Below are 26,179 nucleotides of genomic sequence, written 5' to 3'. Positions count from 1 at the left end.
AATCAGTAAAATGAGACACATACTTTTCAAGACAGCAATGTTCAGCTATACTGTTCAGTTTTTTCCATCTGATTCTTACATGAAAATATATATTGATAAGCATTGCCTTTTTGGTTTACTGTACAATTGAATGTTTGTGCAATACATTGAATTGCACTGTGATTTTGTACACTAGGTGGCATAAATTAGTTTTTTCATCAGTATCAGCAGGAGTTTCAAGCTTCGGGTCATACATTTGATTCATTTTACTTATTTATGTTTTGTTTCTTTTTTTTTTCTGTAAAGTATGCAACGCTATTAAAACTCAAATGTGAAATGCATACATTCTTAAATAAAATCTTAAATACGCATATATATACTAGGCCTTATTAGCACGACATTTTATTTATCTATCTATCTATTTTTGTACAGTTATATTTTCAATATAATGCATTTAATCATGTATGGCCCCAAACTATTTTAGCCTAGTCTATCTATTTAAATATATGCTGGTGTGTCCACTTGTAAAATAAATGAGAGAGAGAGAGAGAGAGAGAGAGAGAGAGAGAGAGAGAATTGTTTTGTGAACAGGGTTCTTGGTAGTCTATCAGGAGTTAAGATAGTTCGCACAATGAACGAAGACGAAGAAGAGTTTGCACGCAACCCGCACACACATAGAATTGCTCTGCACAGACACACACACAAAAACGATCAAAAGCAAATAGACTCATTCCCTTTCATACACACGGCAAAAATGCCGAGAGAGCAGAATTTACTAAGACATCATTGTGCAAAGTACCCCCAGGGTAGTTTGCCGACTAAGAGGACCAAATGGATGCAAGGACATTCCATAGTAGGCTTCATCATTTTCTTCTCTTATTTGAGACATTCACTGGCACATCCTCAGTGTTTGGACTATCAGCCACCTTTCAAACCCCCCAACATCTTGAGTTCTGCAGGCATTACGAGAAATTTGGTTGTTGTGACCAAAAAACGGACAACAGTATTGCGATGAGGTACTGGGATATTATGGACCTGATCGGTGAGGAAGAGTATAACGTGTGTGCTGATTTGGTAAAAGATGTTATGTGCCAGGTATGTCTGATCCTTAATCAACAAAACTTGATTAAGTTTGTATTGTAAATGCTCTAATGAACTAATACTTGAACTGTAAGAAACCATTTTTATGTTTATTTATAGATGTGTAAGAGATTTTCAAAGGAACTGAAAAGTACCTGCTTTTATTAACCTTCATACATTAAACTTTATACCTTTATACATTAAAATGTAAACTAAATGTGATCTGGGAGTAATAACTAATAAACACAATTCAAATTCCATTATTAATTAATAGCCTAATATTTAATATTAGACTAATATTAAACTGTAATTTAAAATGGCATATAATCGCATCTGAAATGAAAGGGTTGTGATTAGGATTTTTTTTCTTTCATTTAAAAATCAGCATCGAAGATTTCTCTTTGCATAGATCACATTCTAAATGTATGTAGCTGGTGGGTTGGATATAATCACCACAGGATACAAACATTTCTTTTGGGGTTTATTCTGGATAAAACAGCGTTTGATGGGGCCGTAGGCCTATATATAAACAAAATAAATAAAAATGAAATATGGTAGGCTACAACGAAATAAGTTAGCCTACAATGAAATATGGACGAGGCAAATTTAAAAAGAAAATACAAACAGGGCATTAGTTTATTATGGTTTATTCCAAAAGCGCTTTGAATGCGCTTCCCATTTGAACAGCGCGCTGCGCGACTCGCGCGCATCCTCGCGCTGGACGCGTCATGAACCTGGCTTGACTGGATCGTGCAGAGCGCCAAACAGCAAGGTACTGACCACAAAACCTGAATTAAACTGTGAATTTTCTCCTTTGAAGCAATATGGTGAATGTCAAACAGCTCAAAAAATCCCAGGAAGGACCAAGCCATAAGGACCAGAATATCAGAGACAGAGAGTTGAGCTCGTTGGACTTCGGCCAGTAAGCGATGCAACTAGAACACCCTAGCAACTGCATAGAAATGCCTCGCAACCTCATATCATCATGGCAGACAGATTGCACTGTGAATAAGTGGAAAGATCTGCTGCTGAAATCTGAGAATGGCACTTAACCCCTTCAGACCTGAATTATGTTTCCAGTTTCTGAAAAATATAAAAGTACATTTTCCCAGCTCATGAGGCTTCTATAAATGAGACCAAATACAAATATTACAAATTTCAGCACTCTTTCATTGTAATTTTTTTTGTCCATTTCAATGGACGTCAGGTCAAAACTGGGGTACTTCAAAAAAAATGTACCAACATGAAATAAAATGAAAAACATAACAATTGTTGGTCTATACTTTAAGCTTATAACATATTAACTTTTCAACTTTAATATAAAATTTCAACTTTCATTTTGAGGTTTTTGTTTTACAAATTGCACATTTGTTTTCATAACAAAATAAACCTAGGAATCAATCAATGCAGTCAGAGTCATTAGAGTCATCAATGTTAGAGTCATTTCCAGTGTGCATCTTTGAAACAATTTCTCTGTGACACAAAGAAGTAGTGCACCTTGCACTTATCACAGATGATGTGTGTTTTCCCAGAACAACCTTCCAATTTGCATCTTGTTGCTTCTTTTTTTGTATCATAATTTGGCAGGTGGTCAACCATATCTTTTTGGACTTCAAGAACTGTCCGCCATTTCCTTGCCACTCTCTTTTGTCCAGCTTCATCATGTGGAGTTTGAGAGGTACTGGCTGCGTTAGAATTGCTTGGCCTCCCTCATTTTTTTTAACCCTGTGGCTTCCCAGAACGCACAAGCACTTCGGCCACATTCATTTTGAATTCAAGGAGATCCATGATTTTCTGTGGCTGAGTTCCTTTGTATTCATTGTCCCTGCGATACTCAAGCCAGCTATTCACTACAGAAACATCAAAAGCATGAGTAATCATGCGCAGTGGCCATTTGCGGGACTTGATATCAATCCTGTAAAGGCTGATTAGCTGATCAAGCTTGTCCACCCCTCCCATGCCCTTGTTGTATTTCTTCACAACCTATGGACGCTTGACCTTCACAAACTGCATCTCTTTCTTATCCCACCTCTCAACTTCATCTTCATCTCCAACACCAACAAAGTTGGAGGCCAGTACAACAGAGCGGTTATCAAACCACTTCACTAGAACAACTTTTCCATCCCTACTTCTAACTTCATCATGGTTCCCCCGCATTTTCTTTGTCTTCAGTGGCGGATTTGCAAAGCGGCAAAGCCTTGCTGTTCCAGCAGCATGGATTTTCTTTTCTGCAAGAACTTCAAGATCATTGTAGGTGGTGAAATAGTTGTCAAAAAAGAGCTTGTGGTTGGGAGCCTGGATTCTCTGGCACAGGTGGAAGACAACAGAAGCTCCATGCCCTAGAACCTTTTTGCTTTGCTCAGTAAGCTCTGTTGTGGCACCTTGATAGATGAGGAAATCATAAGCAAGCCCACTTTTGCCACAGAGGAAATACATCTTCACTCCCCGTGGTGTAGGTTTCCCTTTGATATACTGGAGCACAGAGAGTTTTCCTCTGAAAGGCACAATCTGCTCATCAATACAGAGATCTTCCTCCAGGTGTAGCTGCAGACAGCGTTTCCTTATGGACTCATAGATTGGTCTGACCTTGAAGAAAACATCAGTATCTCCAGGAGGCCTCTCATGGTTGTTCACAACATGCATGTTGTAGCGGAGTTGGAAAAAAGACATGGTTTCCTTGAAAATTCCAATATTGATACTGGAGGACTAGCACATTCTCACTCTTGGAAGACCAAGAACTCCCATTGCCATATGTAGACCAACAAGGACTTCAATCTCAGAAGCTGAGGCATGTTTATACCCCCTGACTCCATTTTGTTCTGCATATATGTTGGTCATTGTGCTCATCAGCTCAAACATCTGACTTGGAACATACTGATTGAAGTAGCCGTGTGGTGTTAGTGGCTCAGGGGGGTCAGTGGTGGGACTTTCCCACGTTGTTTCTACTGGGGTAAAGCGGGTGTGACGACGCCACTGAATATCACTCTTTTGTGTGATGTTTGTAAAAGGATCATCACCAAGTACTGGTTCTACATCTGCCTCATGCTCATAATCTTCTGTCTTCTTGATTCTGACTTTCCTCTGCATCAATCTCAATTTCTTCCCCTACTACGGGTAGTGGCTCATCTCTGTCCTCCCCTGAAATTATTACCAAAAACTGTCCCTTACAAACAACTTCATACAAGTTTTATATTGTCATTTATTTACAATATAAAACCTATAAAAAATATTAATGTCTTAACTAACTAACTATCCCTAATTTTCATTAGATCTTCATCTAGATCTCCATTGTTGGAGATCTAGCATCATCTGCATTTCCATCTCCATCTTCCTCATCACTCCACATAAAGTCAACATCTGAGATATTTCCATCAGCTATATGTTCAAGCACTTCAAGAACTGTATATTCTGCATATTAAATAGTTAAAAAAATTTAAAAAATGTATTAGTACTGTGATATAGATTTTTTTTATATAAGAAATTTCAATCAGCATTACTGGACATGTGCTTTCAGAAACAGGTGTTCGAACCCACTGTACATTGTAATGGACAGACACATTTGAAAAAATCCTGATTTAAAACTTGCAATTCTACAAATGATTTTTAACTTTAATTAATAAGTTCAATCCTTCTATTTTACAGACAAAATATGAAATACTGGCAAACATATACAAAAATGTAAATAAAATCAAAGAAATTGTTGCTTCTGTGTTTGGAGAGAAGTGCTGCCATGCTTCTCTTCAATGTAGTGGTTTTTTTTTTTCAATTACCACATGCAGAGCTTTACTGCGATTTGATTGGATGACAAACGTCCAATCTCATGGACTGCAGGCTTTAAACTAGGTGAAATGCTCCAGAATTGGAAAAAAAAAGGGCTGACATGTGATGTCCATTGTAATGGACAAAGGGTCCGAATGGGATAAAACAAGATGTGTTTTTAGCTGTAATAACGTAATACAGTCTGTAATACAGTCAACAGGAATAAATATTTTATTAACCCTACACTCTAATCCAAACCTCAACCCTAAACCTAAACGTCAGTGGAGCGAAAATGTAATTTTACAGCAAAAATGCTACCTCCAAAATGTGCTCATTATTGCTTATAAAGCAACAACTTCCTGGTTTTCAGGGGACCAGAACATTTGTTTCTGAGGTTGTTCACGCAACATGCTAGCACCAGAGGGAAAGGTAAACATAATTGAATTGGTGCAAAAATGTCTGATGGGGGATGGCGATTGTTATTTATATTGCAAAATGGGGTCTACTGTAGGGTACTTGAACATTTCAAACCAACATGTTGATTTCCTGCGATATCACGTTGCATCATGGTGGTGAATTTTGTACATGCAAGCATGACTCACATTTTCCTCAGAAGATCCAGTTATACGCAAACAGCTAGACAGCAATAGGCACTATCAGCAAGCATTGTCTCAGTCTCTTAGAATTGACTTGACAGACAATAAACTACTACTGTACCTACTGTGGCCCATGCCAGTCTGACACAAATTGATGGTCTAGACTGATCTCACAGTGAAATTGGAAAAAGTAGAGGGACTTTCCTTTGGCTAAAATCGTTCTGTGCTTACCAAAATGCAAAACGCTGCCTCTGATGCACAAAGTAGTGGGTGCTGTTGAGCATATGGGCACGTGTGAGCTCATTTTCCAGATGCAATGTCCACCGAGGGGCACCACAAGCAAGTTGTGAAGAGAGTTGCTTTCAGCTGTAGAGGCTGTAATACATTGTGGAGGAATGCAGATTTTATAAACTGGAGCCAACATTAAAAAACAGATAGGAGATGGTGCTTGTTGCTGAGTCAGCATAATGTGGTCGATCCAAGGATATCAGAACAGACGGAAACAGTATGCCAACTTCTCATGTGATCATGTTGGATGGTCAACTGACCACTGCCTGCATCTCTTTTGTCTTTTAAAATGTAATTCACAAACAATAAACTATTGCCAATTAAAGCCTGTCAACCAGCAAAAGAACTTTCATCGACCCCTGCCAACATCCATGCAGTCAATTTTGGAGGGACTACAATTGCCTTGCAATTTAATGGTTATCATTACAGTATTAAAAACTGCCTCATTTTCACATTGAAAAAATCAGATTACTTAAATCTATTCAATGAATACATGACTTGTATTACAAATTTAACACAAAAATACTATTAGCATATACTGTACACATTTAACGTAAATCCAGAGGAAGACTGTTCTCTCCACTAACTGAATAACTTATGGAGTTTTCCATCCAATAACTAACATCTTATGGAGTTTTTCCTTGCCACAGTTGCATTTGGCTTTCTCAATGGGGGCTAATAAAGATAATAAGACATGATTTTCTAAAAAGCTGTTCACTAGGTATATTAAGATATTAAGGCATGACCTTCTGCAAAGCTGCTTTGAAACTACCTGTATTGTAAAATGCACTATTCAAATAACATTTACTTGACATAACTTTTGTTTAACTCAATATTGTTCTGAATTGTATCACTCTCTTACAGGAGTGTTCCCCATACGCTGCACACTTGTTTGATGCTGAAGACCCATACACTCCAATGCGTCACCTGCCTGGACTGTGCTTCTCCTACTGTTCAGACTTCCATAACAAGTGTCACTCTGTGGTCAAGTATCTCACCAACAGCCAGACACTACAGGAGACTTGTGAGAGAGACCGCTCGCATTTCTGTACACTCATTAACCTTGCTGACCAAGATTACTGCTACCCCAACGTCCTGAAGAACAATGATCTGTACAGCAATCTGGGCAAGGTGGTGGAAGACACCAAAGGCTGCCTGCAGCTATGCTTGACAGAAGTGGCCAATGGGCTGAGGAACCCTGTGCTGATGGTCCACAGTGGAGATGACACCCACCGCATGTTTGTGGCAGAGCAGATAGGTTTTGTATGGGTGTATCTGAGGGATGGCAGCCGCGTAGAGCAACCGCTTTTTGGACATTAGTGGTGAGGTACTGACCACAATGTGGCTGGGAGATGAAAGAGGTTTCCTGGGGCTTGCCTTCCACCTGAAATACAGAAACAATGGCCGCTTCTTCATCTACTATTCCATTCTGATCAATGGCATACTTGAGAAAGTTCGCATCAGCGAGATGAGGGTCTCAACTCATGACATGAACATGGCAGACCCTGAATCAGAGAGGTTTGTTTGAAACATAAAGTTGAGTCATGACATCTCTCAGAATAAATTTAAAATGCTACAATGAATATCACAAATTAGTAGGTTTGGTCTTGGCAGAATAGATCTGCTGACATTGCTGCTGCTGCAGCAGAGCAAATACTAATTCTTGCTTCTGCTAGAATATACACAGGCATACTCAGTTGAGCATGTAACACATCCAACTGCTGCACAATTAGACATACAAATTATCCCCTTGAAGCAGATTTAGACATGTAGAAGAGGGCTTCAGATAGAAAACTCTTATATTGTGTTGCAGTGTAACCAGCTTACCTGCAAACAACTGAGGCTGTTAGACAAAAAGAGAGTACACAAGTTGATTGGCTAACAGAATATACGTAAAAGGACCTATCAGCTGCACTACTGTATGTCAGCTGCTTTTCTTAACATATTGCATGTCAAAATACAAATCAGCTTGGGCCATAGAGTATGCGAGCCAATTGGCTAAGAGATTACGGGCCCTGTTTTTAGCGCACCTTGGCTCAGTGCTATGAGTTAAGTCATACAAGTCACTGGGCATGTCAATTAAGTTTTGGTATTTTCGTGCAAGCCTGTGCTAAGTCTAGGGACAATAGGGTTGGCGAAATTGTGTGTGCAAAGCACTAATGGGCTGGGTCAAGTGCCATTTACTTTAGAGGTTCTTCTGCTGTCATTGCAACGTCTACATCCTATTATATAGTCCATTCTGTCTAGCACCAGTGACATAAACAAATACAGCACATTCATAAGAAGTTGGTAGTGTAAATTGGCAGTATGCAATGCATTAGATGATTACAAATCTGGACTTCCTTTGTGCATTAACTGTGTCCTTGTTGAATGTCAGGCATTTTTATGACAGTGATGCACTCCTTATATAGGCATTGAAAATGTGGTGCTCGTCAGGACTAGTTGGATATAGGCTCCATTCAATTGTAGAGAATGTAAGTGTAATTAATCATATTCATCTACTACCACACAAATCATGGCTACTATTAATAGTGATCGTCCGTGAATAAATGTAGACTTTAACAAAGAAGGAAGACACCGGGTGCTGGATTCTTCAAATACAGGTAGGGAACTTTTAATTGACAATTTCCATGGTTTACAGCTTCACAATAACTCCGTGACTTCACTCTAACTCAACAGCTTCACACTAACTTATCAGCTTCACAGTCACATCAGCTTCACATTAAGGCTCTCGACCCAGTATCTCTCTCTCTCTTCTTTCTGCTAGTGGTGTGGGTGCTTTTATGCTGCTCTCCCCGTGCACATTGGAATTAGAGACAGATGTTAGGCATAACAACTCTCTCTAATTTAGCTCAGGTGCCCTTACCGCTTTCTCTCTCCGGACGGGCACTTGACCATGTCCCCGCTGCCACATACAAGGAAGGATATCAGCACAGCCATCTGTGCCCCCGGTCTGTTGACCACCTTGAATTTAAAAGTCTGGAGAGCCAGATACCACCGAGTGATCTGCACTTTGGTATCCTTCATGCGGTGGAGCACTTGGAGTGGGGAGTGAGCCGTGCACAGGGTGACAGCCCGCCCCAGCAGGTAGTACTGGAGAGTGAAGACCGCCCACTTGATGGCAAGACACTCCTTTTCCACAGTGCTGTTTTTTGTTTCCCTCAGGGAGAGCTTACGGCTGATGTACAGCACTGGGCGCTCCTCACCCTCCACCACCTGCGAGAGTACGGCCCCAGTCCTCTGTCTGAATCTTCTGTCTGTAATTAAAAGAAATTAGGTGCATGCAAAAGCGCCCCCGCAATGTGCAGCCTTAACCTGCGTGAATGCCTGTTGGCACTGCTCCTTCCACTGGACCGGGTCTGGAGCCCAGCTTCCTGGGGTTTGCTGTTAGCCCCACCCATTGCAGCGATCTCAGGACCGCCCTCAGATGCCGCATGTGGTGACGTCCGAGTAATTAGGCACAAACCTCCTGTAATAGCCACTTGTCATGTGACTTCAAAGGGTCCTTGCCACTTGGCAAGTAATTTGGAGTTCGGTGTGGGGAGTAATACGAGCACTTTATCTCCCGGTGCGAATTCCCGCAGCTGAGCCCCCCTGTTATACAGCTGGCTCTGTCTTTCTTGAACTTGGAGCAAATTCTCCTGTGTTAGATGCGCCCACTGGTCACGCGGCCAGCCACAGATCCCGGTGGTTCTCTCAAATAAATAGAGGAAGGCCTCGGCATCATCTTCCTCCCCATCTTCAGGAGCTTGGGTGGGGGCAGGGGGCTGTGGTTGTCCGGGGTTGCAGCCAGGGCTCTCTCCTGGACGATGAGGCTCTGGATCGCATGCCAGTCCTCAGCATGAGCTCGCAGAATCTCAAAGATCCAAAGATCTTGGTCTTGGTGTAGCTCAAGTAGGGATTGATGGTTGGTTTGATGCAAGCTGGCGAGAGACTGGAGGATATCGGCCAACTGCAAGGACTCCATGGGGTGTACTTCAACGGGTTTTGACACCAGTGTAACAAAGAATGAAGACACCAGTAGCTGGATTCTTCAAACACAGGTAGGGCCCGCCAACAGCGAGCGGGAAAGGGCTCACTGCCAACCACCTGGAGCGGGAGAACCACTGCCATGGGTGGGGGAGACCCCTCCTGTTCCAGAACGTGGCGGGGCATTCCGTCTGCCAGGGATCAGCCCGGGGAGGCACAGCTGTTTTCCATTAGAGGGTGGAGGAGTGGCCGAGGACCAAGCTACGGTGTATCGGAGAACCGGCGTGTAAGTGTCTTTTTCTCTCTCCTCTCTCTCCTCTCTATCTCGCACTGCCGCTCCATGTTGGCCTTTTCCTCTTTTAAATTTTACAGCACTTTTTTTTTGGGGGTGGTACTACAATGTTACAGGAAGTACCCCCTATTTTAATTATTTTTGTTTCCCTCACCCTGTCCCCTCCCAGATTCAGGAAGGCGGGGATGACCTGCCGGCAGACGGGGCTTAGGGCACGCCCTCCCCAGGGAAAGGGGGGGGGTGTATGTCATGCCGGGGGCTCCATGGCCTGATAGAACGAGGGAGGAATGTGACAGGGCAGAGGGTGGGGCCAGATTGTGATGTTGCACACCCGGTCCCTTATCAGGCTAATTATAAGAGAAGTTTTATAATTTGTCCGCCGACTGCGGATGGTGGTGCGACAGAGAGAGAGAGCATTTACGGGCAGCTGACCGTCATGTGTGTTTGTGTCTTTTGTTTACGTTTTTCAAAAAAATAATATTTATATATTATTAATACATATTATATATATTTATATTGTCAAGCTGGTTCTCGCCTCCTCCTTTCCATTAACTCCTTTACACATTGCTTGCTTGAGAGTGTGAGGTGACATATTTCACACCAAACGACAAATTAGCAAAGATACTGAGAACATGAAGGGCTTAAGAAGGGAGCGAATTAGAGGAGAACAGGTGTTGCCATGGAAATGCCGATCATGCATGCGGGTTGCACCTGCGAGACGCGGGGAGAAAATAACAAAACATACAAAACAAACCTGAGCAAACTCACCGAAAATGCAAACGTGAGTTAAAATAATACAGTTGTATGGGTTGACTTCAGGCTATTTTCAAATTTTACCTTTTTCACCATAAAGTTCATGATAAACTAAAACATTTTAATGCAAGATCTCATTGTTTACAATGATACCAGGTTTGAGTACCTGGCAACCGTGTGCAGCATCAAAGATCTTGAAGATTGAACTTTGTTCCAATCGGGCCAGATATCCATATTTTGTGAATACGGCCTGTTTTGAACCCAGAGAGATTATATTGGTTCAGAAGATATGAATCAAATCACTTAAGCCTTATGGATCACTTATATGTTGCATTTATTAACTTTTTGGAGCTTGAAAGTTTTGGACCACATTGACATTTTATAGACAAAAACACATCATACATACTTCAAAAATATCTTTGTGTTCAGCAGCAGAACAATTTGAGATGGAGAGAGTAAATGAGAGAATTAAGATTTTTTGGTGGACAATCCTTTTAAGCATAAACTTTTAAACCAAATTCTCGTTCTATGCCAATACTGTAGATCTATGCCAATCTGTATCTACAGAGTTCTTCTTGAGATTGAGGAGCCTGCAGCAAACCATAATGGTGGACAGCTCTTGTTTGGTCTAGATGGATACCTATACATCTTCACAGGGGATGGCGGAAAAGCAGGGGACCCTTTTGGAAAGTTTGGAAATTCCCAAAACAAGTAATGAAAGTTCTGAAACTATAATTGTTGAAGGATGAGTGTCACAAATATACTTTTGATAAAACTCTTTCCAATAACTCTCTCTCAGACACTTTATCATAACAATTTACCTGATATGCAAATTTTTAGATCAGCAATGTTGGGCAAAGTGCTCCGCATTGATGTGGACGGTAGCAGTATAGATGGGAAGCCCTATAAGATTCCACCAGACAATCCCTTCCTCGGAGAGCCTGATGCTAAACCAGAAGTCTATGCCTACGGTGTGAGGAATATGTGGCGCTGCTCAGTGGATCGAGGGGATCCAGTGACCAGTTATGGCAGAGGGAGAATTTTCTGTGGAGATGTGGGCCAGAATCGATATGAGGAAGTTGACATCATTGTGAAGGGGGGAAACTATGGATGGAGGGCCAAAGAAGGCTTTGAATGCTTTGATATGAAATTGTGCCAAAACTCCTCTCTAGGTGAGCTGGATCATAGAATTGCAGCCAAATTTACACAAACCAACGCACATACAGTATGGGTCGCACAAAATGTGACCAAACAGAGCATTCCAAAATGTTTATTGCTTAGTGAAACTATTCACTGGAGAAATTCATACTAAAGGCAAGTTTATACATTTGTGCAACTGATATCTGGAAATTCTGAAAGTGAATTTAAGTTTGGGCTTTTCAGACAATTTTAAATTCATAGTTCACATAACCCACAACCCAAATAGACCCACAAATAACAATTTTGTCATAATTTACTCATCTCCAAGACATTTCAATGCATTCCAATGCAACACCGTAATGCAAGTGAATGGTGACCAGCACTTTGAATCTACAAAAATCACATAAAGTCAGCATAAAAGTCATCTATTAGTCTCTAGTGGTTAAATCCAGATCTCCTGAATGATATGATATGTATTTTTGTACTATAAATCTCCACTTTCACTTTTGTTTTCTGGTGATTCACATTCTTCACATTCTTCATGCATTCTTCATGCATATCATGGATAAAAATAATTTTAGTATTGATCTGTTTCGCACCCACACCAATCATATTGCTTCAGAAGATATGGCTTTAACCACTGGAGTCATATGGATTACTTTTATGCTGCCTTTATGTGATTTTTGGTGAGTCAAAGTTCTAGCCACCATTCACTTGAATTGTATTGACCTCCAGACAAATATTCTTTTAAATAACTTCATGTTCTGCAGAAGAAAGAAATATGGCTTACATTTTGGAGTGTTTTGAAAGTTAAATCAAACAGTTTAAGAAAACTTGGAATATAACATCCAAAACATATTTTCTGTAATACTTTTATGATTGTTTACGTTTTGGTCCTTTTTGGAACTTGACCGTATAAATCAATATCCACTTCTGCTGCATGGAAAAGATGTCTAATTTTGTGTTTTACAGAAGAAATAAAATAATAAGGGGTAAACATTGAAATTTTAGGGAGAACTATTTGATTTTGAAGTGAAAGAATGAAAAGCTCTACAACATAAAGGACAAATTCGCATTTCATAGCACACATTGTTATAGCCCACTATAAGAAATATATTTTGTTTTGATAGATGACATTCTTCCAATATTTGCCTATGGACACCACATTGGGAAGTCAGTAACTGGAGGATATGTGTATAGAGGATGCGAGTCACCAAACCTCAATGGTCTTTACATTTTTGGAGACTTTATGAATGGGTAAGGACCAACCTTTGATGGCTTTCAGAAATGTAACAGAAATACTCAGAATGTTGCAACTATAAAACAGAAAATTATTTAAAACTAGTCTTGGAGAAATGACAAAACCTGCTGTTGTTTTAATTCAGACGATTGATGGCTCTGGAGGAGGATAAGAAAACTGGGAGATGGAAGGAAAATAATGTGTGCATGGGTGACACTAAAACCTGCTCTTTCCCTGGCCTTATAAATCATCACCACAAGTTCATCATCTCATTTGCTGAAGATGAAGCAGGTTGGATTGCTTTGCGGTTTTGTAAATCCCCAATATAAATATTAAAGCAATAATGTGACTTTCATACGATATGTTTCTTTTGTCTTTCCTCATGCCATCTTTCCTGAAGGAGAAATGTATTTTCTGGCGACCTCCTACCCAAGTGCAAATTCTCCCTTTGGCACAGTCTACAAATTTGTGGATCCATCTAGGTATGTATAATTTGCTGAGAACTGAGTATTTGGTTAGGTTTGATAGGAAAATGCTTAGCATTTGTGTAACCTTTGGACAACTCTGCAAACATCTGTCATTTTGGCAGGTCAGTGTCTGCATTTGGATAAGATGTCTGACCAGATAATGTTGTTAATTTGCTCCCCTTCTGTTTTAATCTACATGAGGGAGGGACGCCCTCATGGGGGCTACCATTTCAGAATCACACGACTAGCTGAATACTACTTGCTTAGTCTCAGTAACCGTCTTGATATTACTTGTTAATACTCTTGAATTAAATTAATCATGGCTGATTGTGAACAGTGAATTTCTACAATGGCATCTGTAACTGAAAACGAATGATTTTGAATGATGCTGCATCCACACCACTAGGTGTCACTGTAAATCCAAGATGACATAAGCAAAAAGAGAGTGCACCTTTAAATAAAATATGAACGTTTTTACAATGTGTGCACTGGTTAAAAGCAATTTGGGGGCCGGCTGTGTGCTACAAACATTGAGGGTGGACTGTAGACCACCTGAACCAATCAAAAAATAGCACCAGAAATGTTTTGTATTTTTCTACTGAATTTTTCTACTTGTTACTGGTCGATTGACCATGGTTTGATACAGTCAGGGGCAGTTCTAGGGTCAGTGGACATCCGGGACTTAGCCCAGAAACATCCATGTGTGCATTATTATACACCGGACATAATTACATGCACATACCTAATTACATCCAAAAGTTCCAATCTCATTGGCTGAATCATATGTAAATTCTTATCGACGATTGGCAAGTTACATGTCAGTCAGTACATCAGTCAGCAGTGAATGATCATAAAGGAGATACTTTTTGATGTGCAGCGAGCAGAATACCAGTTCTAAAGGATTTTATTTTACTGCACATATGAAAACACAAATCAGGGCTTTTCCTGAAACATCCGAGGTTCAAGCCCGGTAAGCCAACCTCTACCACCGCGCCTGGATACAGTGCATTACAATACAGTGGAGGGCCAATTATCTCCAAGGGCCACCCGTCAAAAGTTGTTGGGCTTTGGGTCGTTTTCATGGTCAAAAGTTGTTGAGTTGTTTTCATTGTTGATGGGTTTTCGAGTGGTGGGATTGCCAAACTGGATCACGCAACCTTAAAGCCCAGGGCCCCCCAGGCAGTCAAGGGGCCCGGGCACTGGACAGTAAATAACCGTCCTGTGTGTGAACGTAACTGTATTAAGCACTCCAATCAGGACTGACAACCGTAATCTGCTGGTGTGTGAACATGGCGACAGAGACCTGACTTCAGTCACAACAAAATTTAGCATTTTGCTTTTGTAGAGCATTATAATTGTTAATTACCTTTCCATTTTTACCAATTAATCAGAAAAGTCACAGAAAAGTTCTTTAAGCAGTACCCATCCTTTGTACAAATTTGAGGTTCTTATTGATCTAGCCATCTAATATATTTCCTTCCATTCAATCCTTGATTTTATTTTTCTGAACTCCATCCTTGCATTCGTGGGAATCTGATTTGTCCATGTAATTTGCTTTAAGGCCAGAAGTCTATTACTGTAATTTATTTGTTAGTAATGGAGGTAATATACCATGAATTAGGTTGCCAGGGCCCACTTCAATCTTATGATTTTATACAATGTTTATCCGTTTATTTATTTACATTTCTTTTTAATATGGGGAATACGTGTAAAATATAGGTATATGGGCCTAATGATCTTAATGAAAGAATGCTTTTTAAATCCATTAGACTCAGGGGTAAAATTGGGGCGGTACGGTCTGGAACGGCATTCCGGTACCTTTGATTCCAAAAAGATCCATCAATCCATCCCATTTATTGTATTCTCTGAAGCGGTTATTATTTGATCCCCTTGACACATTCCGTCTCTATTTAGTGAGTGTACTTATGAAATGTATTTCAAGCTCATAATGCTTCGATCTTGACTGATTCAGACAAAGGTGGCATACGAAAGCGGCACCAGACCGTGTGCCCCCATTTATTAGATATGCAGTAACGATTTGTTATAAAGCTGAATACCCAAAGGGGTTTTGAATCAGGAATCAATCACATACAAAGCGACATCAGATATAATATCAACTTGAGAACAAAAGACCACTCGACCAACACACCGTAAAAGGTTTCACTGTTATTTGTATATTGATGTGTAGCCTACTTCATTTATGTTGATTCAGCATTTATTTCTATTTTACTAGGTTGTTTTTTTTTCTCTCTCTAGCAAATATACAGTGGGACAGGGGCGTAGCAGTCATATTAAAAGTGGGGGGAACACAGCTGTCAGTATGAGGCTCACACAAACCCAACATTTACAGTGCAGTATTAATATATTACAATATATATTAATATAATTATGATATAAGTATTATATACTTATATTTGTAGTATTTTAAAGATTCCATTATTGCAAATTAATTGCAAAAAAAAACATTCTTGTTCATCTTGAGGAGCACTTGCTTCTGTTTCACACATATCACATGAGCTGATATTAAAAATATCTTTTCATATTTAACATAGATCTAGTAACTGCTTAAATTGGCAAAAAGATCATACCCCGATTTTAGAGTTCCCCCACCACCGAAATCCCAATTTAACCCCTTATTATACTTCATATTTTAAAGAAAGAGTGGTGTCTATATTATCAGTCTTACAGATTGATGGGTAAATTCCACATTAGAATGGTTCTTAAAGCACAAATTTCTTCACAGTTAAGACATCATGCAGTGAGACAGAAGGACTATCAGCTATGTGTCAAATAAATGTCATGTATTCCTTCTTTAGAATCTTGGAATTTCTGGCACATGCTTCATCTAAATGGATTCCATTCAGGCTTCTGGAAACCTCCATTCTTCTATCACTGATAATGAACTGCATGAGTGAAAACCAAATAATTTTTTTATTTATACTATTTTGTAAGATATGTGCTCCAATGTATGAAAAGGTTTGCATTATTTATTTATTTTAATGGATTGATTCTAAAATAAATTGAATCTAGTAAAGGATAATGTGTGCCAAAATTAACAATTTTAGAAACAAAAACAAATAAACAACCAAAAATAATCTCTGTGATGTTAATTATTAACTGATGGATAAATCCAAAGAGACATCCTGTTGGACAACCAAGATTACTGAGGATTATTAGACACATCTGAAATCAATCTGACTAATAGCTGTACCAGATGTTTCTCCCAGCTTTTTCTTTGTACTTCACAGACCAATGGAAAATTCAGGGGTCCATTACTATTTGAAGCAACAGGACGTTAATAAGTGCATTTACTGTACACACACAATCTTGCACCATTTACTCTTAATAACTCAGCAACAAGGTGTTATTTTAATTGGGAAAGGACTTACAGAAATAGCTCACCCACATACAGTTCAGCCGATCCCTATAAGCTGACTACGCAGTCTGTGTAGGGCACCAACTCCCTTGAGGGGCACCAGAAAGTCCACCGGCTGCCCTTACTCGCACATTATAAGTTATGCAAGGAGCCGAAAGCAGTTGCGGAACACAGATGATCGCTTTGCGCTCATATCACGCGAACCCCATTGACGATGAGAGGACCCCCCATGTAATCAGTGTAATTAAATATTAAGTGTTGTGTTGACATTCAACTGTCGGTTGATAGTCAGTTGCCAGTGTGTTATTAAGTGAAGTATGAAATGTGGGTCCAGTCTGAGGCTAATAAAGTGTGGTGCTGATATATGTATCGTGAGCGATCAAGAGTTCCAAAATCTGATTGCTTGGGGGAAGAGGCTGTCATGAAGTTTGCCGGTGCAGGTCCTGATACTGCAATATAGCCTGCCTGATGGTAGCAGTGAAAGCAGCCCATGGCTCGGGTGGCTGGAGTCTCTGATGAACCTCCAAGCTTTTTTCATACCGCCTGGATGTGGTGGTTCATTCCAAGTTCACTTCTCAGGAAGAAGAGGTGCTGGTGAGCCTTCTTCACAATGGCCTAAGTGTGGACAGACCATGTGAGTTCCTCAGTGATGTGGACACCAAGGAACTTGAAGCTGCTGACTCTCTCCACCGGTGCTCCATTGATGGTGATGGGGCTGTATTCTCTGTCTTTTCTCCTGAAGTCCACCACAAGTTCCTTAGATTTACTGACGTTGAGGGAGAGGTTGTGCTCCTGACACCAGCATGTCAGAGTGTGCACCTCCTCTCTGTTTCATCATTGTGATCAGAACTACTACCGTCATATCATCAGTAAACTTAATGATGGCATTGAAGCTGTGTGTTGCCACACAGTCATGTGTGTACAGGGTATACAAGAGTGGGCTGAGAACACAGCCCTGCGGGGCTTGAGGGTCAGTGATGAGGAGATGTTGCTGCCCATTCTAACCACCTGGTGTCTTCTTGACAGGAAGTCCAGGATCGCACAGCGAGCTGTTTGGCCCAGAGCCCGGAGTTTCACATCAAGCTTAGAGGGCACTATGGTGTTGAATTCTGAGCTGTAGTCTACAAACAGCATTCTCACATATAGAATCATGTTTAATGTCCTTCTACCTGGCTGGCTAGCAGCATTTTGTCATGCGTTCACTCATGGACCGTTCCAAACTTCTGTAGTTCTCCTTTTGTCACTCACTCAACATTGTGTCGATTGTAGTGACGTACCTCTGAATTTGAGAAAAGGCCAATGCCAAGTTGGCAGATAGAAGTTGCATGTCCGCCCCTGGACATATGGTACAAAGGGGAGCGGGGGAGCGAATGTCAGACAGATTTTTTCTTCGGAGCCAAGCGGTTGTGCAACAGCAAAGCTGAGTTCTCCACTGTTCCATTCACCTCTACTGGCGATAAAGCACTGCTGTTGGATCTACAGTGCATTCCAGTGGCTTTCTCCTCTAAGTCCACGCCCCTGGGTGCTTCGACAGCACTTTCATTGCCTGGAAAAGTGTTTCTCCTCCTAAAAGAGTTTATTTCCTCTAAAAGAGTTTGAGTTTCCACTCATAAAAGAGCAATACACAGCAGGAGTTGAACGTCTTTTTTTCAAGATGCCCTTCCACCTCTGACGGTCATAAAAAGCTGCCTCGTGTGCCTGTGCTGCGAACACACGCAGACAGCATTTTATGAATGGTTCATATTCTCAGTGCGAGAACATAGCCATGGCAACATTGTGGTCGCGGCTTTCTTTTCTCACGAGAAAAAGTCAATTCAGTTCGCCGGGATCCCGCCTCGTCTCGGCGGTATTCACTCCACTGCATGGGTGGCAGAAATGCCGGCACCTTACGTACAGAGGTTACGACCCTGCTACTCAGAGACGCGATAGAACCTGTCCCTCCAGCCGAGAGTGAGAAGGGTCTCTACAGCCCTTATTTCATCGTACTCACAGTGGGTTTCGGCCAATCTTGGACTTGCAAGTTCTCAACCGGACTTTACACAAACTCCTGTTCAGAAAGCTCACGCAGAAACAAATTATAACCTGCATTTGCATTAGATTGGTTTGCAGCGGTAGACTTGAAGGACGTGTACTTCATGTCTCCATTCTGCCTCAGCATCGACCCTCCCCACGGCTTGCGTCTGATGGCCAGGCGTATCAGTACAAGGTCATCCCTGTCGGCCCGTTCCCTTGCATCTTCACCAAGTTCGCAGAGGCAGCCCTTGCCCCGCTACATGAAGTGGGCATCCGCATACTCGATTACCTCGATGACTGGCTCATCCTAGCACACTCTCGAGAGTTACTATGCACCCACAGGGACCAGGTGCTCACGCACCTCAGCCGTTTGGGGCTTCAGGTCAACTGGGAAAAAAGCAAGCTCTCTCCGGTTCAAAGCATCTCTTTTCCCAGCTTGGAGTTAGACTCAGTCTCAATGTCAGCGTGCCTTACGAATGAGCACGTGCAGTTAGTGCTCAGGTGCCTCGCTCGCTTCAAGCCAGGCACAGTGGTTCCTCTCAAACAGTTCCAGAGGCTCCTGGGACATATGGCATCCTTGGCCACGGACCGCTTCAGCACTGGCTTCAGACTCGAGTCCCGAGATGGGCATGGTGCTGCGGCACATACCGTGTGTTAATCACCCCTTCCTGCCGTCAGACTTTCAACCCTTGGACAGACCTCTGTTTTCTGAGGACAGGAGTCCCCTTACAGCAGGTGTGCAGATGTGTCGTGGTCACCACAGATGCCTCTCAACTGGGTTGGGGTGCTGTGTGCTACGGGACCGCAGCCGCTGGCTCCTGGACGGGGCCCCGCCTGCATTGGCACATCAACCGCCTCGAGTTGTTGGCTGTACTCCTTGCCCTGCAGAGGTCTCTCCCGCAGATTCAGGGCAAGCACGTCTTGATCCGTTCAGACAGCACCGCCACGGTAGTGTACATAAATCGCCATGGCGGCGTACGCTCCCGTCACATGTCACAACTCGTACGCCATCTCCTCCTTAGGAGTCAGCCGTCACTCAGGTCTCTGCTCGCTACTCATATCCCGGGCGACCACAACACGACGGCGGACACGCTGTTGCGACAGGTCTCCCTCAGCATACAGTGGAGGCTCCAGCCCCAGGTGGTCCAGCTGATTTGTGGCCACTTCGGCTGGGCACAGATAGATCTCTTTGCATCTCAAGACAACTCCCACTGCCCACTCTGGTACTCCCTAACGGAGTCCCCTATTGGTACAGAGGTGCTGGCACACAGCTGGCACCGGGGGCTGCGAAAAGGCAGTGAGCCTTCTTGCACTGGTGCAGTGCAAGGTCAGGGAGGACGAGGAACAGGTCACCTTAGTGGCTCCTTACTGGCCCACTCAGACCTGGTTCTCGGATCTCACGCTCTTCGCGACAGCACCTCCCTGGCAAATTTCCTTGAGGAAGGACCTCCATTCTCAGGGACGGGGCACCCTCTGGCACTACGCCCAGACCTCTGGAACCTTCATGCCTCCATGTCACAGATGCAGAAGACTTAAGCGGTTTACCACCTACAGTCATAGACACGATCAACCGAGCCAGAGCTCCCCCATGCAGCTTCACGCCCTCAAGTGTTATCTGTTCGCAAAATAGTGCTCTTCCAGAGCTGAAGACCCGCAGAGATGCGCAGTTCGGTCAGTGCTCTCATTCCTGCAGGAGAAGTTGGAGGGGAGGCTGTCCCACTCCACCTTGAAGGTGTATGTTGCTGCTATTGCAGCCCACCACGATGTATTTGATGGCAAGTCCCTTTGTAAGCATGACTTGATTATCAGGTTCCTTAAGAGGCGCCCGGAGGTTGAACCTTTCTCGGTCAAGCCTGTTCCCCTTCTGGGATCTCTCAGTGGTCCTCTCAGGCCTTCAGAGACCCCCCTTCAATCCGCTTGATTCAGTCGAGCGCAAAGCCCTCTCCTTGAAGACGGCCCTCCTGATCGCGCTCGCTTCCATCAAGAGGGTAGGGGACCTGCAAGCGTTCTCTTTCAGCGACACTTGCCTGGAGTTCGGTCTGGCAGATGCTCACCTCATCCTAAGACCATGACCGGGCTACGTGCTCTAGGTTCCTATGACCCCCTTCAGGGTTTAGGTCGTGAACCTGCAGGTGAAGCTACCCCGGGAGGAGGCAGACCCAGCCTCTTCGTTGCTGTGTCCGGTACGTGCTTTGCGTATCCATGTGGACCACACGCTGGGCTCTAGATGCTCTGAGCAGCTCTTTGTCTGCTTTGGCAGACAGCGGAAAGGAACGCTGTCTCTAAACAGAGGTTAGCTCATTGGGTTGGTAATGCTCTTCCTCCTTAGCCCTCTGGCCAGCAAATTCAGTGGAGGAATTCGCCGCCAGATCCACAACGAGTCGAGTACTCAGTGTTGGGCTTGGGCTCCACAGGCATAGTTCCCATTTCCGGCAACTCCCTGTGATGTATTTTCTGGAATACGGTCCCCCTGCTGGCAGGACCCGCGTCTCCCTTGGGCAGTCCTCGCTGCCCCCAGTCGCTGTGTCTGTAGCAACTCCTCCCTTGTCAGGCAGGATCTACCACCGCACCATGTCCATGGGTGGCTTGACAACCCCTGTGTGTATTAGCCACATGTTACCTCCCCCTAGTATGGGCAGGGCCGTTTCCCCCTGAAAGAATAAGAATGGAAAAGGACGCCTTCCCTGATGCATCTATAGCGTTAAGATAGCCCAAGCCACTTTTTAACTCTATGACGAGTAACATAGAGAGAGATGGCTGGCTCCTATACAAGTCATGTCACCTGTTCCCGTACAGGTGCTGGGAATCTAAGAGCGGTATATGACACCTTTCATTAGGGCGTTGGGGAGGGGTATGTGCAGCTGACCCAGCTGCTTCAAGCACGCAGCAGTCACTTAACACGGGTAGTGCATGGCATTTTGAAGTGGGACCCCTTGTGTCACTACAATCGACACAACGTCGAGTGAGTGATAGAAGGGAAACGTCATGGTTACTGTTGTAACCTCCGTTCCCAGATGGAAAGAATGAGATGTTGTATTCCCCTTGCCACGTCACTATCCCTACCACTGTAATGCGCCGTAACCTTATTCTCGGCTCCTCTGTGAAAACCTGTCTGACATTCGCTCGCCCGCTCCCCTTTGTACCCATATATCCAGAGGCGTGCCATGCAAATTCTGTCTGCCAACTTGGCATTGGCCTTTTCTCAAGTTCAGAGGTACGCGAGGCTCTCAGAAGAGACCCCTTGTGTCACTACAATCGACACAATGTCTCGTTCCTTCCATCGGGGAACGGAGGTTTCAACAGTAACCATGACGTTCTACTGTCCTTCACTACTCGGATTGGATTGTGTCACTGACAATTCTCTACCTTAAATGTTTGGATTTTATGTCTCTTTTTCCTTCCTATTTGTCAATATGAAGGGGAGACTGTGTCGATGCCGACTTGAATAAATATTAAAAATTTCTCTCATCGTTTACATTACATCCCAGATGTGTATGACTTTATTTCTTCGGCAGAACACAAATGAAGATTTTTTGAAGAATATTTCAATTATGTAGGTCCTTACAATGCAAGTCAATGGGTTGCCAAAATATTAAAGCACCAAAAAGAACATATAGCCATCATAAATGTAATCCATATGACTCCATTGGATTGATTAATGAATGTCTTCTGAAGCAAAATGCTAGGTGTGTGTAAGAAATAGATCAATATTTAAATCTTTTTTTATTAAAAATGTTAGATTCCAGCCAGCTGTGGTATGAACAGTCATGAGGGTTCAAACTGCCTCTCGCATGATGAAAAGCGGGTTGGCATGTCGATATCTTCAGATCCCTTGGCTGGTAGAAGTGGAAGTGGAAGGGGAAAAATGTTCACTGCACACCCTCAATATTTTGAGTGAATCAATGGGTGTTTTGATATCCCAGTGAACAACAAGCAGCCATAGGTTCAGTCTCTTAGGATCATAAATAGGAAATCGGTGAAACGTTAATCTTTCCTCTTGCGATTATGCCCGCGGATGTAATCTAACGTTTTTTAGCAGGTTGAGGCATCCAGGAAAAACACACACAAGCACTATCTTATAAAAGAAACAGATACAAATACAAATCTATAGCAAAACCAATTTAGCTTCCGTATAACATTCCTCCTCTGTTGTAAACAATACAGCTCTTCCGTATTTTACGTATTTCATGTGTCAGTTCTTGGGTGAACTTTCCAGTACTTGTGTGTCACGCAAGAGGCAGCATGTCTTCGACCCATGTGACCGAGCTGGGCCGAAGCAAAATTTTGTAGTTAAAAAAGTTTTAAATATATATCTTTGTTTTTACACTCACCTAGTGTTATTTAATCCACTGGAGTCATATACATTACTTTTATGATGGCAGTATGTGCTTTTTGGAGCATCAAGATTTTGGCACCCATTTAATTGCATTGTATGGACCTACAGAGCAGAGATATTCTTCTAAAAATCATAATTTGTGTTCTGAAGAAGAAGGAAAGTCATGCACATCTGGGATGGAGAATTGTAAGAGAATTAAAAAATGTTGGTGAAGTATCCCTTTAAGTTATTTTCTCTGTATGTATGGGATGTACAGGAGGGCACCTCCGGGGAAATGCAAATACAAGCCACTTCCTGTAAAGGTCAGGGGGAAGAAAGTGCCATTCGTACCTAGAGAATGTAAGTACAAGTTATTTCATTCTACATCTTATGTCATAGCTCTTTGTACTGTATCTCTAATGACATGAAGACACACCTTAAGCCTTTTTTATCCCAGTTAATTAAAAAAACAATAAACTGTTCTCCACTTTTCTGCATTCACTGCACAATTTAGGCATTATACTGTTCTAGTGCTCTATTTAAATATGGCACAGGAGCACTTTTTGTATTGTTTTCTCACTTGGATGAATTGCTTCTGCTTGAATTATTCTCATTTGTAAGTAGCTTTAGGAAAAAATGGTGGTTAAATGAATAATATACTAATGTAAATGTTGAATAGTATTAGACGTACATTAAAAATAATTTGCTTGCATAGAATGTTGGGATTAACAGATAAAATCTTTTTTTAATCTTTTTTAACTATATGGCCTGAAGGTGACAGCTGATATAAATATGTTGGTTTTTTCAGTAACTGTACTGGGCATAAATGAATCACCAACAAGGCCACCACTGGAAAAGATAAAACTTGCCACTAAACCACCAGGCACACGCCAGCCCACAAGGGCCCAACCCACCACATCTGCACCAAAGAAAAAAACCCTTGGCCAAACAACTATGGCAAAACTGCTCCAAGAAAAGTCAAAGACAACCCAGTCAAAGGATAAGCAAAAGAATGTAAGCACCAAAGCTCTAAAGAAAGACACTCCTCACAGTAGAAAATCAATGTTACATACCAAGAAGGACAAAAAAGACAAAGGGAAGCTGTCCCACAAACTCAAATTATCTGTGAAAGGACCTCTGAAGAGCCAGAAAACTAAACCAATGAAACCAAAAGAGGGGGAAAAGCCTACTGTTTGGTTACCAAAGGCTAGAAAGGCTGGAAAAGAGAAGAAACCCACGAACAGCAAACCTAAGGTGACTGATTCAAAAAATAATCAAGACCGCAGCAAAAAGATAAAATATTGGTCAAAAAAAGGGAAGAATGCTTTAATAACCCACAAGTCAGTTGTAGCAATGTAGTGACTTCTGTGATATACTGTACAGTTCAAAAAGTGTATCAATGAAATAGCAACTGTGAGGTCAATAATCATGTGTGGGAACAAGGAGAAAACACCAACAGTCCACGTGTTTCGATTTGACTTTGCATGCAACAAGAGCATTCTTCAAAAGTTATTCTAATTTTGGAATGTGGTTAAGTAATTAGTACAGGCAATAATCTTTATTTTAGAGCAAAACAAAAATTAAAAGGAAAAATTCTAAATAAAAACCAAGAATGCTTTTGAAAATCTTTCATAATTGTTTGAAACTAAAATACATTGCATTGTTAAACGTGTTAATTTTGTGACAAACCTAAGAAAGTAAAACAAGAACTCTTTTTTTAAACTTCAAATAACTTGTGTTAAACCAAAGTGGTATTACTTTTCCTTTAATAGAATCAGACAGAAGGCAAACATATACTGTATTTACCATGCATGATAAGATTTGTTTTGTTTGTTGGTTGGTTTTTTTGGTTCAACTAAAAATGTTTCATTCAATAAACGTGTTTTGGTATGTTTGCAGTTAAATTCTTTTCAACGCAGATCCTAACCATGTCCATGTGACAGTGTAAGTTTAGTATCACTTTCTACACTCTTACTTGCTGCTCAACTACAAATTTAACATCAGAGGCACAACAGGTGAATAGGATTTTTCTTCAAACCTTTTCATATTAAAGTAGGAGTACATATTTATTTCTATTATGACTATTTACTTAATAAGCATCATCTTATTAAATATGCACATATTTGCATATAATAATTAAAAAAAGATGTAGACCCCACAGAAAATATTATAATATTGTATGTGATTAGCAAATGATTGGTTCTTATCTGTAATAATACAATTATAAAAATATTTTGTTTCAAAATAATAATAATAATAATAATGATTCCTTACATTTATATAGCACTTTTCTAGGCTCTCAAAGCGCTTTACATGGCATAGGAATGATGATGCGACGGCAGCAATAGTGCGCCAGACCACCCACCACACACCAGCTATTGGTGGGGAGTAGAGAGTAGAGTGATGTAGCCAATTCAGGGATGGAGATTAATCAAGGCCATGATAGATAGGGTCCAATGGGGGGAATTTGGCCAGGACACCAGGATTTTTAATGACCACAGAGAGTCAGGACCTCGGTTTAACATCTCATCCGAAGAACAGTGCCTTTTTACAGTATAGTGTCCCCGTCACTATACTGGGGCATTAGGACCCACACAGACCATAGGGTGAGCACTCCCTGCTGGCCTCCCTAATACCATTTCCAGCAGCAACCTTGGTTTTCCCCAGGAGGTCTCCCATTAAGGTAATGGCCAGGCTTAACCCTGCTTAGCTTTAGTGGGCAACCAGGCAAGAGCTGCAGGGGAAATGGCTGCCGGTGTATGTAACAAAATATTTAATACAAATATTTCACATGTGTGAAATACGAACTGAAAACATGCTTTTTGCCCCTTTTTCAAGATGAAATGGCAAATGTTAATGGCTACAGTTGCACTTATTGTGGTACTAAAAGAAATGGGGCATGGGGAAACAAT

General features: G+C 41.9%; 1 protein-coding gene across 1 annotated transcript; it reads left to right on the top strand.

The window, feature by feature from the left end:
- The first annotated feature begins 733 nt into the window (after nucleotides 1-733).
- hhipl2 (HHIP-like 2) lies at nucleotides 734-24,626 on the top strand. Its single transcript, XM_052153986.1, is given in 11 exon segments — nucleotides 734-914; nucleotides 917-1,074; nucleotides 6,567-7,007; nucleotides 7,009-7,220; nucleotides 11,284-11,427; nucleotides 11,557-11,888; nucleotides 12,987-13,113; nucleotides 13,242-13,387; nucleotides 13,497-13,578; nucleotides 23,545-23,627; nucleotides 24,076-24,626. Coding segments are annotated over 11 exon segments (2,457 nt in total).
- Nucleotides 24,627-26,179: the final 1,553 nt, after the last annotated feature.

This window comes from Xyrauchen texanus, chromosome 22, assembly GCF_025860055.1.
Source record: "Xyrauchen texanus isolate HMW12.3.18 chromosome 22, RBS_HiC_50CHRs, whole genome shotgun sequence".
NCBI classification, from domain to species: domain Eukaryota; kingdom Metazoa; phylum Chordata; class Actinopteri; order Cypriniformes; family Catostomidae; genus Xyrauchen; species Xyrauchen texanus.
Note: the sequence above shows the minus strand (reverse complement) of the source record. Positions and strands in the feature narration are given on the sequence as shown.